This window comes from Tursiops truncatus, chromosome 1 (genome assembly GCF_011762595.2).
Source record: "Tursiops truncatus isolate mTurTru1 chromosome 1, mTurTru1.mat.Y, whole genome shotgun sequence".
Classification (NCBI taxonomy): domain Eukaryota; kingdom Metazoa; phylum Chordata; class Mammalia; order Artiodactyla; family Delphinidae; genus Tursiops; species Tursiops truncatus.
Genome location: NC_047034.1, coordinates 35,839,519 through 35,855,681, shown reverse-complemented (window position 1 = coordinate 35,855,681; position 16,163 = coordinate 35,839,519). Strand labels below are relative to the sequence as shown.

The 16,163-nt window shown below is 37.8% G+C and overlaps 1 protein-coding gene across 2 annotated transcripts in view; it reads right to left on the bottom strand.

The window, feature by feature from the left end:
- Positions 1-8,628, bottom strand: part of CR2 (complement C3d receptor 2) — a 34,462-nt gene extending 25,834 nt beyond the window's left edge. The window contains exons 1-4 of one of the 2 annotated variants that reach the window (XM_019918740.3): positions 8,468-8,628; positions 2,040-2,219; positions 588-687; positions 75-160 (exon numbers count right to left, since the gene is read on the bottom strand). In XM_019918740.3, the coding sequence (XP_019774299.1) occupies positions 75-160; positions 588-687; positions 2,040-2,219; positions 8,468-8,525 (424 nt within the window). In that variant the 5' untranslated portion in view covers positions 8,526-8,628. The remainder of the gene's footprint in view (positions 1-74; positions 161-587; positions 688-2,039; positions 2,220-8,467) is intronic. The other variant, XM_019918738.3, reaches the window with a different exon arrangement.
- Positions 8,629-16,163: the final 7,535 nt, after the last annotated feature.

Below are 16,163 nucleotides of genomic sequence, written 5' to 3'. Positions count from 1 at the left end.
GTAGATGCCCACTTTCTCTTTGGAGGGGGACAAGAGGAATTACCTAGGTGCAATAAAGGGAAAATTCTACTCACATTCACAAAAAGGCATTTCCTTATCCCAGGTTACAATATTGTCTGAGATAATACATGTGGCAGAGGAGTCACCAATGAGTCGATATCTAAAGACAAAGAGATGAGTGATCATCTCCCAGCTGGACATTTTAGGAAAGCTTAGTTCTTTTCCCACTGAAAGAATGGCAAAGAATAGAATATCATATATGACAAATAATGGTGACAGATTAAGGACTCATACAAAAGATTCAACAACCTAAAGACAAATGAAACTTGACCTCCTGGTCAGTAACACTGAAGATTTAAAATTGGAAGAAGAATAGCCCAAATCTTTTTCTCTTCTAGGGATCCTCTCTACTAGGTAATCCTGAAGAGTTGCCTCTGGAGCAGATCAGAGAGGTGATTCTCTTTTTACTTATCTATGGTTAAGGGTGGGTGGCAATTACTCAGCTCTCTTTTGGAAGATGGGTGATTTCGGGTTGAAACTAGTGTTCTAATATCCATGTACTCTGGAGATGTCTCCTGGCGACTCACCCTTTATCACAAGAATATGTAATTGTTGACCCAAACACGATACCCCTGGGTGCAAGGACAGAGCCATGGAGGAGTTCTCTAGGACTCACACATGATTTACCTATAAGGGAGAACAAGACAAAACAGGATTTGGGACTGGGATTTGGAGGATGTTTTGTGTTTTACATTAAATTCCAACCTGACTGGACTTGCTGAGTAGTCTACTTATGTTTATTCAAAGAAATTTGGGGCATTTACAAAACTTCTGTCTTCCAAAGGATCAGTCAACACCATAACACTATTTGTTTAATGCATGTAGTCTATGTTTCTGAGCATGGATGCAAACATTATTTGTAGTCAGCCATAATTTATAATCTCTATTTCCCCTTTTTATATTCTGTCAGTTGATGGCAACATCTACCAAGTCTTATGGCTTAAAACAGAAAAAACTCACAGTCATCATTTCCTATCTGTAACTCATTTTCTCTACCCCCTGTCCTTAATTCAATAGATCACCAAGTTTTCATGACTGGATTCCAGAAATCTCTCTCCAAGCCAACTATTTTGCCACCACTATAATCTCTCATTGGATCATCGAGTAATAAAATTTACCTTTCTAATGCTGGTCGCCATTGGTCCAGCACATCTTCTATGCTGCTGCACACATTATCTTTCAGAAGTACAAATGTGGTCACGCCACTCCCCACTTTCAAAAACTTACAATGATTACCATTGTTTATTGGAAAAGAATGCATGGCCCACCACACTTAAACTCCAATACACTTAATCAACTACTATTCCTCATCATGCACCTTATATTCTAACCACTCTGAATTTTTCTGTTTTCCAGAGACATCATATTCTTCCATACCTTTATGCGTTGGCATATGCTGTTTCCTCTGTCTGTAATGCCTAGATTTCTCTATCCTTCTAGATAGTACTTATTATTTACTTCTCTATGATATCATAAAATTTTATCTCTATAAATAAAAGAAATTACACCATAGTACAGTATTTGTTTAAAAATCAGTCTTTACAAATAACAGAGGACTTCCTCAATGACAGAGACTAGCAGATTAATTTTTATATCTCTTCCAAGCCCCACCATCTAGCCTAACGCTTCATACCCAGTGGTTACTCAAAAATATTTCTTGAATTGAGTTGGGTGAAAACTAATATGAGGTGAAACTAATATTCCTTGTATACTAACTTCTAAGATCAGTGTAACACAGTACAGAGACCATAGAACAAGGTCATGAAGATTATAGGATAAACAGGGTTGGCCAGCTGTGCGACTTAACCCCAATACCTGATACTTAATACCCTTAGGAGTAAAAGAAAACATGGAGAACCTAGGAGCCCTTTTCATTTGAGATTACTTACTAACTTTCTTATCTTTTATCTTGAAAATAATAGGTTAGCCCATAGAGACATGCTATAGACCCAAAGATTCTTCTATTACTGATTACTCACGTTTACAGACTGGCTGAGCATTTGACCACTTGGAGGTTTCTAGGCAGGTGATAAAGAATGACCTCTTGACATACCCAGGAAGACATTCATATTGCCAAGTTGTCCCAACAGCAAACTCAGACTGATCACTCTGAATTTTAGGCTTAGCAAAAGGATACCTTGGCAGGAACTTACACTGACCTAGAGACAAAGACCACAGGAATATCAAAACTAAGAGAGACTAAAATCTCTATTCGGCTTGTTTTGTCACCAGTTACAATGACAACTTTGATCTTTAGACAGTAAACCCAAGATGTCAATATTTTCTGGGTCAAAGAAGATATTGCGGTATGAATGCATATTGAATGCAAGAGAAATAAGCTCGGGAGTTCAAAGGCTTTTTAGGATAGACTTCAGAAGAAGAGCTGGAGAAAATCATTTTTTAATAAAATTCCATAAAGGCCCTGGAGTTGTTCTATCTTCTTACAACCTAATAAATAAAAACTAAAACCTTATAAGTAAAAACTTTTCTGGAAAAGCACAGGAAACAAGTATATCAGACCTTGAAAGCTCATCACATGTATGATCCTCTAAAATTACTTTAATGAATTAACATTACTATCTTAGTCATTAAACCTTTAGGTCCTAGCAAGAAGAAAATAGGGTTGTTTTTTATTCTTTTATTCCATTAACCTAGTAGAGTAATATACCCCCAAAAGAGTTAATACTTCCTGATGGGTACCAGCTAAAAGGAGCCAGTTTTTTCAAGACACTTCTCTGTGACTTAAAATAATTATGATGACGATGATGATGATGATGATGATGAAGATGAAACAAATCTTATTCTAGGAGATGGGTAAGAAACTGTAACACCCAGATACTTGACGATGTACCTGGAAAAGAATTTTTCTAGGTATGAAAGAGAGTTCAAGTTTCAACTCCAGAATGGTGGTATATTTGAATATCAAATTTATAAATCTCCTTTTTCAAACAAATCTGAAACTGATACAGGTGCAAGTCAAAGAACAAACATGGACTAACTGACACAAAGGTAAACACAGAACTCCCAAAGTTGTGGCCAGACCCAGCCTTTCTGTGGCCCAACACTTCTGTTGGAGAAGTCATATGGACAGGATCTAAGAATAGCCATTACTGTTGGGACCCAGATCCCACTGTAGGTCTCCTATTTCTTTCCTCAACTCCTTTGGTTTCCTCCATTAACACCTACAAATGTTTCCAAATGCATACTTTCTCAAAACAGCAAGACTCTATAGGGAAAGTCAGGGTTTGACCTCAATGAAGACCAACTTCACGACCCTGCCATTATTTGTACTAATTCACCCTAATCAAATGATTTAACCTGTAATTATCCAATGTGAATAAGAACAATCCTAAATAATTTTCCACAATCTGAAAACCAATTTGGGTTTACAAGGTTTAATCAATAGTGATGACATGGACCGAGAAGTAACCAAGATCTTGAAGCAAAAAAAGTAGAAGGTGAAAGGAGATAAGAATCATACTTTCTGGATGAGAAACAATGGGAAATTTTTATCTTCAATGAGACTTAGGGACATCTCTCCCTCGGGGGACACCAGCTCTTATTAGTAATGATATTGCCAAAATTCCAGGTCACAGGACAGAATTTCCAGCAATCATGTTCTCTTCCATATCAGAAAAGGGAAAGTTAGCCTATGAACCATTAAGTAACATTAATTTTCTTAAGAGTCATTGGACCCTCTTCACATCTTTTTAAAATCAGGAGTAAACATCAGTGTAGATCATGACTGGATCTAAAATAGAATATAGTGACAAAACATTGACATACACATCCCTTGAACCATGTTAAAAGTAACTAGGCAAAGGACTTTCTAGAGAACAGAAATACATTTAACTCTTTATTTGTGTCTAAGGGGATTTACCTGGACTGGCTTAGAAATCCATTTGAAATGAATGAAGAACAAGTATACAAGATGATCAAAATAACCCTGAAATTTAGGTCAGATAGCAGGTAGGAGGAAATATTATTATTGATAATGAGAATTATTATGATCAGATAACATAACACTGGGTTTCCTGTCTATCTGATCATTTTTGAATGATGGGTGTGCATATGAACCAAGATACTGTCTTAAGCACAGAATATGCATCAGTGAACATTAGACACAAGGCTCTCACATTCATGGAATTTATATTCCAATAGAGGGAGAGGGACCATAAATAAATACCAATAAATAAATAGATGGTAGGTAAAGGAAATAAACAGGGTGATGTAACAAAATGTAATGCATTGGAAAAAGGAGGGGACAGGATGGCATATGACTTCAGTTATGATGGTTAAAGAAGGCTTATGAAGAGGAGACATTTGAGTTATGACTGAAGGATAAGAAGGTGCCAGACAGGTAAAGTGCTGGGTAAAACCATTTTAGGCAGAAGCCTAACAGCAGGGATGGATTTACTATGCTTTAGGGATAAACGGAAAGCAAGTGTGGCTGGAACTCAGTGATCAGAGTGAAATGGAATCGAGTTAAAAAGCCCAGAAGGTAGGATTGCACAGGGCTTCTTAGTCCACAGGAGGATGTCCCCATCTTATTCTGGGTAGGAGACACTGGAGAGTTCAAGCAAGAGAGTCACATGGCCTGATTTAACTTTTTAAAAATATAGTCTGGGGGCTTCCCTGGTGGCGCAATGGTTGAGAGTCCGCCTGCCGATGCAGGGGACACGGGTTCGTTCCCCGGTCCGGGAAGATCTCACATGCCACGGAGCGAGCCATGGCCGCTGAGCCCGTGCGCCCGGAGCCTGTGCTCCGCAGTGGGAGAGGCCACAGCAGCGAGAGGCCCACGTACCGCAAAAAATAAATAAATAAAATAAAAATAAATATATATATATATAGTCTGGCAATTGGATGGAGAATGGACTGGACTTTTACTTTCAGAAGTAGGGAGTGCAGTCTGGAAGCTATTATAGTAGCTTAGACCAAAATAATGAAGCTTGAGCACAAGGAGACAGTGAGAAATGGGTGACTCTGTTGTACTTAAATGTGGGGCTAAGGGAATGGGAGGATTCAGTAATGACTTTTAGGCTTTTGACTTGAGTGACTTGGTTGATGGTAATACCATGTACTGAGATTCATCAGGCAATAAAGACAGATAAAGGCCTTGATCTCATAGAACTTGTATACCAGTGAGGGAACAAGCAAGTAAATGAATAAGAAGGTTTTATATGGTGATAGGTGCTCTGTGGAAAATAAAACATGTTATGTGATAGAGAGTGACCTGGGGAATAGACTACTTCAGGTAAGAGTCAGAGCGTCACAGAAAAGTGTCAGTGGAGCTGAGATCTGAATGTTGAGGAGACAGGTAAGGGATGACCCATAGAAGAGCATTTTAAGAGAGGAACACCTAGTGCATAGCTAAACAAACATGACTCCATTTAAGGAATAGAAAGAAGGCCAGTGTGGCTGGAGAAGAATCAGTGAGGGAGGAGTACAGAGAACTTCAGAGAAGCAGAGGCCTGGAGTTGAGGTTAAGGAGCATGGATTTTGTCCTAATGTGATGGGTAGCCCTTGGCAGGTTTTAACCAGAGGAGAGAAAAAGATCTGATCTCAGATGGAGGTAGATGATTGGAAAATAAGGGAATTCCTACTTGATGATTTTATTTTCTTAGTGTTGGTTAAGGTGAGGCAGTCAGTCAAGGCAAGAGTGAAATTTAAGAGCACAGGAAATTTGAATTGGCTTATGCAAATAGATAAAAGGAGAAAAATGAAAACACTCTGAGAAGGAAATTTGCTCTTTAAGACACTTGCTTCAGAATTTTCCAGAGTGCTTGTTAAATCTCAGCTTCCTGGGCCACCCCCACCCCAAACATATGAATCTCTGGAAGGTGAGATGGAACCCAGAAACCTGTATTTTTAAAAGGCTCCACGATTCCTCAAAAAATTAACAACAGAACTACCATATGATCCAGCAATTCCACTTCTGGGGATATATACAAAGGAAACGAAAACACTAACTTGAAAAGATAACTACACCCCCATGTTCACAGTGGCATTATTTACAAATGGAAACATAGCCAACTCATGGAAACAGCCTAGGTGTCCATCAATAGATGAATGGATAAAGAAGTTGTGGATGAATATATACAATGGAATATCATTCAGCCATTAAGAAAACAAGGGAATCCTACTACTTGCAACCACATGGATGGACCTTGAAGGCATTATACTAAGTGAAATAGTGAAATAAGTCACACAGAGACATACATATAATGTATGATCTCACTTTTATGAGGAATCTAAAAACAAAAAGACAAAGTTTGGAAAAAAGATCAGATTTGTGGTTATTGGAGGCAGGGAGTGGGAGAAGAGAGAATTGGAGGAAGGTGGTCAAAAGGTTCAAACTTCCAGTAATAAGAAAAATAAATACTAGTGATGCAATGTCCAACACGATGACTATAGTTAACATGGTTTTATGATACATAGGAAAATTGTTAATAGAGTAGATCCTAAGAGTTCTCATCACAAGGAGAAAATTTTTCTTTTCTTTTTATTGTATCTATATGAGATGATGGATGTTAACTAAACTTACTATGGTAATCATTCCACAATATATGTAAATCAAACCATCATGCAAAAGTCAGGAGGGGGCGTGGGTATAGCATGAGCAAAGGACTTTGGGGTGTCAGTCAGGCAAGAAGATGAGCAGTGCATTTGTGATAGGAAGCAGTGGGGAATCAGGAGGGGCATGCTTAGGTGAGAGCCAATTACCAAAGGATTGAAAGGCTGAAGACAGATTTTTTTTTTTAAATTCCAAAGGCAGTAGGAAGCCCTTTTAGATTTTTGAGCAAGGGAGTGGAATAATGAAAAAAAATGTTTTTAAATTTTAGTTTTCACCATTGGAAAAGTTAAAGACTGGTATCAGAATTACCTGTAAGAGAGGAGGTTGTTACAAAGGTAATCATAATGAATATGATTAGAATATTGGTGTAAGAATAAGACAAACAGCAGAAGCACATTAGCTGTGACAGTCGACAGAAAGGTAGACTTGATCTTTCATGCATCTGGAGTTAAATGACCGAAAGGGTGGTCCTGCTCTGGTACTGGAAGGGGATGCTCTGGCATCCTTGTAGGGTACAATGAATTGACAGGACTGGAAAAGAAGTTGACTTTCAATTGACAGCATCCTCTCTGAAATTTAGAAAAAGGAATGGAATTCTGGTAAGAAGTCAGGTGGGGAACTGTGACACACGGAGGTGTTAGAGAATGCTGTGAAAGTGTTTGTTCAAAGAGTTAACATGTAGGAGAGAGAGAGATGAAGATAATGGTTTGGGGAAATGTTCAGTTAAGGGTCAGGATAAAGTTGAATGTCAGGAAGCAGACAAAGTGAGCTGTAATAGAACAAACGTATGCACTGTCCCTTAACAAGCTGGGCGTGGTCAAGCTTAAATGCTGACTCCATCAAAACAGGTCCAGACAGTCGTCTTATTACTGGCATCTATAAGTAACATCCAACATCTAACTTTCATTTGCCTAATTTCATCTGATATTCAGGGCAGCCGAGTAAGGGTAGGGCTGCTTATCTCTAGTTTCATTTTACCGATGAAGAAACTGAGGCGAGGGAGCGAAATGACTTGCCAAAAGTCACACAGTATTGAGGTCTGTATACAGTAAACTTCTTAATAAACTGGGAATCCAATGTACTCTGAAAATTATTAAAAAGTTATACCTATCTTATCACTTAGAGACTCCAATCTTAAAAAATTACAATACTTCTTTAAAATTAAGCCAATCTGAAGGAAGAAAATTATAATAAACGTTTAATGACACCTTCTGGAGCTCTTACCATTACAGAAGGTAAATAACACAAAGAACTGCAGTTTTTATTCACGTATCAACTTTTCTAAATAACTCCAGATGTTTGTCGTTTAGAACCACGCCTGGGGATCAGACAGTATTCTTATTCTGGGAAGGCAGCAGGAGGCTGTGCTGCTTTTACCAGGCAGGAGGGAGTTCAGTGTGCACAGAAACTCCCGCGCCTAGCGGAGCATGCAACGGAGTCGCATGCACTCAGCACGAGTAGGCTTCGGATACGTGTCCGGGCGTTAGAGCTCAAAGACCTCCAGACCCAGACCGCTGAGCACCTGCTGAGTCCCGGGGGCGGGGAGCCCGCAGGGCACAGAGCGGGCACGCCACGCCACAAGCCACGCTGGGCAGATCACATAGTGCAGATCACATAGTGCGTCTCTGATGCAGCCTACAATTCTAGTGGTGCCAGCCCAGGAGGAGCGAGCGGGGACGTTCAGGACCAAGAGATCTCGGGGTCCCCCAAAGCGAGCGAGGCATGCAAGACTTCTCCGCCTTCTAACTTTTGACTGTCTCCTTTGCATCGCGGCACAGAGTCCGTCCCAGCCCCAGACGCGTCCCTACCTCCGTGCTCCCATTCCCAGCTCACCGAGGACCCCTGGCACGGCGAAAGCCAAGAAAACCCAGAGCGGACCCGAGGCGCCCATGCCAAGGCTGCAGCCCCAGCGGCTGGATGCGTCTGAGACCCGCAAGCCTCCGGCAGCTCCGGAATGACAGGGCTGGAGAAGGGGGCAGCTGCAAGCAGGGGAAGGTGGGCCCTTAAGTAGTGTCTGGCACCACGTGCTAGCTTGAGAGCGCACCTGCTGGCTGCTGGGGGCGGGACCACGCGGTGAGGGCTGCAGAGCGGGCGAGGGGTTGGCCGGGGGCGGGCGGGCAGAAGAACTCTGATTCAGTCTTTGGCTCAGACTCTACTCGTCAGTGCAGTGGCTTTCCAACGTTTTTGACCACACCACCCAGTGCATCCACTTTTGTCTCTCTGGAGAACTGAAACAAAATAGTACTGGCTTTACTAATGTACAACGCTCGCTTCCATTCTATTCTATTCTGTTCCATTCTATTATCAACGCCTTTCCTTTCCACTCCTCCCCTTTCCTCCCATTCCCTCCCTTCCCCTTCACTCCCCTCCCCCTCTCTCTTGAAAATTCTGGTTTGGATTCGCTAAATTCATTTCAAAAGTTATTAATGTTTCCAACCCTCCGTTTGAAAACCGTTTATTTACAAAGGAAACTTAGGAACAGAAACCAGCTCTGCTGTTCTTTTCTTTTTCTTTTGAAGTAATTACTACAGAAAAGTTGCAAAAATAATACAAAGAATCCCTATACACCCATCACTCGATTCTCCAAATGTTAACATTTTACTGTGTTTTCTTTATCATTCTCCATCTCTATTTCTAGATAAATAGCTATAGTATAGTTATATAGAGAGAGATCTAGATATATACACATATAATTTATATGTGTACATAAGTATAATTATATAATTTTTTACTTTGGAACTCTTCGAGATGAGTTACAAGCATGATACCCCTCCTCTAAATACTTTAGTATGTATTTCCTAAAAACAAGAGCATAGTCTTACACAATTTCAGTACAATGATCAAAAAGAGGAAATTAACATATTACATAAGGGACAGATTGTACAGATTTCTCCAATCATCTAATATTCCTTATTATAGCAAACACATGCGGGCAGGTGGATGCCCGCACGTGCACACACACGAACACACCCCTCCTTTTATTCTGGTCCAGGATCATTCTAGGATCATGCATTGCACTTGATTGTCTTTTTTCTCATTTAATCTGGTAAAGATCCTAAGTCTTTTCTGTTTTCCTGACCTTGACATTTTTGAAGAGTACACAGCAATTATTTTTGTAGAATGACTTTTAAATCAGTTATCTATTACATAGGAACAAATTACCCTAAACTTATTAATTTAAAGCAAGAATAAACATGTATTATCTCACACAGTTTCTGGGTGTCAGGAATTTAAAAGAAGCTAAGCAAGGTGGTGCTGGCTTGGGATCTTTCAGGAGGTTGCAGTGCAGACATTGGCCAGAATTACAGTCATCTGAAAGTTTGACTGACACTGGAGGATCCAAGTCTAAGATGACTCACTGTCATGGTTGTGGACTGGAGGCCGGATATCCTCACCAAGAGGACCTTGCCCTAGGACTATTTGAGTGTCTTGTGACATGGCAGCTGGCTTCCTGTAGAACAAGAGAGAAAGGCAGAAGCCTCAGTGTCATTTAAAACCTATTCTCAGAATTCACACTGTATTACTTCCACAATATCCTGTTGGATACTATGATGGTTAATTTTATATCAACTTGACTGGGCTATGAGTGCCCAGATATATGGTCAAAAATTATTCTGAGAGTTTCTGTAAGGGTGTTTTTGGATGAGATTAATTTTGGGGGGTAATTGATATATTTATTTTAATTCTTTCCAGTTTTATTGAGATATAGTTGATATATAACATTGTATTAGTTTAAGGTATACAACGTAATGATTTGATATATGTACATATTGCAAATGACTAGCGCAGTAAGTTGAGTTAACATCCATCTCCTCACATAGTTACAAATTTTTTTCTGATAATAACTTTTAAGATCTATTCTCTCAGCAACTTTCAAATATACAATACAGTATTGTTAAATATAGTCATCCTGCTGTACATTGTATAACCAGAACTTACTTATCTTATAAATGGAATTTTGTGCCTTTTAATCACCTTCACCCATTTTCCCTGATTCCCACCCCCCACCTTTGGCAACCACCAGTCTGTTCTCTTTTTATGAGTTCAGTTTTTTTAGATTCCACATATAAATGAGATCATACAGTATTTGTCTCTCCCTGCTTGTCTTGTTTCACTTAGTATAATGCCTTCAAAGTTCATCCATGGTATCAAAAATGGCAAGATTCATTCTTTTTTATGGCTGAATATATATATATATGGCACATTTTCCTTATTCATCCATCTCTTCAAGATAGTGATTCTTTTCCTTCTGATATATACCCAGAAGTGGAATTGTTGGATTATATAGCAGTTCTATTTTTCATTTTTTGAGGAACTACTCTTTTTCCATAGTAGGTGCACCAGTTTATAATTTATATGAGTTCCTTTTTATCCACATCCTCTCCAATATTTGTTTTCCCTTATCTTTTTGATAGTAGCCATTCTAACAGGTGTGAGGTGATATCTCATTTTGGTTTTGGTTTGCATTTCTTTGACAATTAATGATATTGAGCATTTTTTCATGTTTGCTATGCAGAAGTTTTTAGTTTGATGTGGTCATAGTTGTTTATTTTTTGCTTATGTTGCCTTTGCTTTTCATGTCAAAAAAAAAAAAATTACCAAGACCAATGTCAAGGAGCTTAGGCCCTATGCTTTCTTCCAGGAATTTAATGGTTTCAGGTCTTATGTTCATGTCTTTAATCCATTTTGAGTTGATTTTTGTGTATGGTGTAAGATAGGGGTTCAGTTGCATTCTTTTGCATGTGGCTGTTCAGTTTTACCAACACCCTTTATTGAAGAGACTGTCCTCTCCCCATTGTATATTCTTGGCTCCTTTGTTGTAAATTAATTAAGCATATATGTGTGGGTATATTTCTGAGTGCTCTATTCTATTCCATTAATCTTTGTGTTTGTTTTTATGCAAATATTATACTGTTTTGATTTTTATAGCTTTGTAATATAGTTCATAGGAGATACTATAAAATATATATGTTGGTCTCTGCCCCCTGTTCCTGGCACAGACCTCCTAAAACCTTGAAATTGTCTAACTGTTAAGAGTACTAGGAGGACCTCTTGTTCTGATATTTGTCTTTGACCCCACCCCTGACACAGGAATCATAAAATCCTTGTAAATTCCCATGATAAGAGCACGAGGAACATCTTTTATTCCCTTGACGTGAATCTGGATGGGATCCGGATTGAGGCTGGTCACGAGAAAGACCAAGCCATGATTAGAAGCTTGGAAGTTTTGCCTCCCCTCCGCATCCTCCAGAGAGGATGGACATGGAGTTAATAATTGACCATAGCTACATGAGGAAGCCTTCATAAAATCCCAATAGCATGGCCTTAGAGAGCTTCCAGGCTGGTGAACACATCCACACCAGGAGGGTGACACACTCCAACTCCATGTGAACAGAAGCTCCTGCACTTGGGACCCTCCCAGACCTTGCCCTATGTATCTCTTCATCTGGCTGTTTATCTGTATCTTCTATTATATCCTTTAATAAACTGGTAAATGTAAGGAAGTGTTTCACTGAGTTTTGTGAGCTGCTCTAGCAAATTTATCAGACTCAAGGAGGGGGTATTTGTAACCTCCAATCTATAGTCAGTTGGTCATGGCCACAGGAAATTAACTGGGCTTCTGACTGACATCTGAATTGGGGTGAGGGGGCAGTTTTGTGGAACTGAGCCCCTAACCTGTGAGATCTAATGCAATCTCTGTGTAGGTAGTGTCAGAATTGTAGTGTAGGACCTCAGCAGGTGTTGCAGAGAATTGCTTGATGTGAGGAAAATCCTCCACACATTTGGTCACCAGAAGTGTCAGAAGGAGTGTTCTATTAAAAGAAAAGGAGACACACAAGAAAGAAAAACATAGTGGGGAAGAACTGGGGTTTTCCCTACACCGGAAAGTAAAAAGCTGAATTTTTGTCTTTATAGTTTGAAATTAGGAAGTGTGATGCCTCCAGCTTTGTTATACTTTCTCAAGATTGCTTTGGCTATTAGGGGTATTTTGTGGCTTCATACGAATTTTGGGAACATTTTTTCTATTTATGTTGAAACTACCATTGGAATTTTAATTAGGATTGCATTGAATCTGTGGATCACTTTTGGTAGTATGGATAGTGTAGCAATATTAAGTCTTCTAATTCATAAGCACAGAATATCTTTGCATTTATGTGTGTCTTGTACAGTTATTTTTCATTTTACTTTATTCTATTTTATTTTTATTGAAGAATAGTTGATTTACAATATTATATTAGTTTCAGGTGTATGACATAGTGATTCAATGTTTTTACAGATTATATTCCATTTAAAGTTATTACAAAATAATGGCTACATTTTCCTGTGCTATACAATATATCCTCGTAGGTTATTTATTTTGTACATGATAGTTTGTGTCTCTTAATCCCATACCCTTATCTCCCCCCTCCCCCCACCCTCTCCCCACTGGTAACCACTAGTTTGTTCTGTATATGTATGAGTCTGTTTCTGTTTTGTTATATACATTAGTTTCATTTTTTTAGATTCCACATATAAGTGATAACATAGAGTAATTGTCTTTCTCTGTGTGACTTATTTCACTAAGCATAATACCCTCTAGGTCCATCCACATTGCTGCAAATGACTGAATTTCATTCTTCTTTATGGTTGAGTAATATTCCGTTGCATATTACTCAGCTTCTTTATCCATTCATCTGTTTTTTTTCTTAGAAAATCAGTTTATTGCAAATCCATATGCTTTCTGCAAGAAATGCATTATAAAGACAAAGATAGGTAAAATAATTGAAAAGTTATAACATGCAAACAGTAACAACAAGAAAACTGGCATGTCTACATTAATATCAGACAAAGTGGACTTCAAGGCAAAGAATTTCACAAGAGCATAAGAGGGAATATACATAATATTAAAAGAAACAATCATCAGGAAAATAAACATTCTAAATGTGCATGCATTTAATGAAAAGCACAAAAGTGAAAACAAAGAACACAACACAAAATGACTGCTAAATAACCCAACTGCAATGAATCTATTAGTTTTTTCAGCACACATGTATCACTTGCCAATATAAAGCACATGTTGATCCATAAAGTAGGTCTCAAAAAAGTCAAATAATTGATACCTTAGAAAATATATTCTCTGATCACAATGAAATTAAACTGGAAATCAATAAATATTAGATATCCAGAAAATCACCAAATGTTTAGATACCTATAAAAAATACTTATAAATAACCCATGTGTCAAAGAAAAAAAATCTCAAGAGAAATTTAAAATTTTCAAACTGAATGATAATAAAAGCATAATATACAAAAAATTGTAGGATGGAACTAGAGCAGCATGTAGAGAGAAATTTATGGCATTAAATGTTTGAAATGATATCCATTAATCTGTTGATGGGCACTTCCATATCTTAGCTATTGTAAATAATGCTGCTATGAACATTGGGGCACATGTATCTTTTTGAATTAGTGTGTTCATTTTCCTCACATTAATACCCAACAGTGGAATTGCTAGATCATATGGCAATTCTATTTTTAGTTTTTTGAGTAATCTCCATACTGTTTTCCACAGTGGCTGCACCAATTTACAATCTCAACAGTTTACTAGGGTTCCCTTTTCTCCACATAATTGCCAACCTTTTTTACTTGTAGACTTTTTGATGGCGTGAGGTGATTTCTCATTGTGGTTTTGATGTGCATTTCTCTGATGATTAGTGATGTTGAGCATTTTATCATGTGCCTGTTGGCCATCTGTACATTTTCTTTGGCAAAATGTCTATTCAGGTCTTCTGCCCATTTTTTTGATTTTTTTTTTTTTAAATATCGTGCTGTATAATTTGTTTATATATTTTGGATATTAACTTCTTATTGGTCATATCATTTGTAAATATTTTATCCCATTCAGTAGGCTGTCCTTTCATTTTGTTGCTGTGAAAAAGGTTTAATTAGGTCTCATTTGTTTATTTATGCTTTTATTTCTTTTGTCTTAGGAGACAGATCCAAAAAAAAAATCGCTCCAATTTATGTCAAAGAGTGTTCTGCCTATGTTTTCTTCTAGTTTTATGGTTTTAGGTCTTACATTTACGTCTTTAACCCACTTTGAGTTTATTTCATATATGGGGTCAGGAAATGTTCTATTCTCATTGTTTTATAGGTAGCTGTCCAATTTTCCCAACACACTTATTGAAAAGACTGTCTTTTCCCCTTTGCATATTCTTGCTTCCTTTGTTGTAGATTAATTGATCATATGTGTGTGGGTTTATTTCTGGACGCTGTATTCTGTTCCACTGACCAATGTGTCTGTTTTAGTGCCAGTACCATGAAGTTTTGATTACTGTAGATTTTTAGTATAGTCTGAAGTCAGGGAGCATGAGACCTCCAGCTTTGTTCTTTTTTCTCAAGATTTGGCATATAATTTGTTTTAAGATTTTTTTTCTAGTTCTGTGAAAAATATCATGGGTATTTTGATAGGGATTACATTCAATCTGTAGATTGCTCTGGGTAGCATGGACATTTTAATAATATTAATTCTTTTAATCCAAGAACATGGGACATCTTACCATTTCCTTGTATCATTTTCAAGTTTCTTCATGAATGTTTTATAGTTCTTAGAGTATGGGTCTTCCTCCTCCTTGGTTAAGATTATTCCTGGCTATTTTATTCTTTTTCTTAAAATTGTAAATGGGATTGTTTCCTTATTTTTTCTGATAGGTCATTATTAGTATATAGAAAAGCAACAAATTTCTGTATATAAATCTTGTATTCTGAAACTCTACCAAATTCATTTATTAGCACTAATAGTTTTTGGTGGAGATATTAGAGTTTTCTATATAAAGTATCATGTCATCTGCAAATAGTGACAGTTTTACTTTTTCCCTTCCAATTTGGATGCCTTTTATTTCTTTTTCTTGTCTGATTGCTGTAGCTGTTGCTAAATAAATACTATGTTTAAATAGAAGTGGCAAGAGTGAGCATCCTTGTCTTGTTCCTGATTTTAGAGGAAAAACTTTCAATTTCACAATCGAGTATGAAGTTAGCTGTGGGTTTGCCATAAATGGCCTTTATTATGTTGAAATATGTACCAACATATATGAGATATATACATCTATACTAACTTTAATGAGAGTTTTTGTCATGAATGGAAGTTAAATTTTGTCAGATGCTTTTTCTGCATCTATTGTGGTGATAATGTGGTTATTCTTCCTTGTGTTAATGTGGTGTATCAAATTGACTGATTTATGAATATTGAAGCATCTTTGCATCCCTGAAATAAATTCCACTTGATAATGGTGTATGATCCTTTTTATATATTGTTGAATTTGGTTTGCTAATATTTTGCTGAGATTTTTGCATCTATATTCATCAAATATATTGCCTGTAATTTTCTTTTTTGTGGTGTCTTTGTCTGGTTTTGGTATCAGGGTCATGGTGACCTCATAGAATGAACTTGGGAGTGCCCTGTAGTCTGCAATTTTTTGGAACAGTTTGAGGAGGGTAGGTATTTATCTATTTGGTAGCATTCCCCTGTGAAGCCGTCTGCTGGAAGTTAT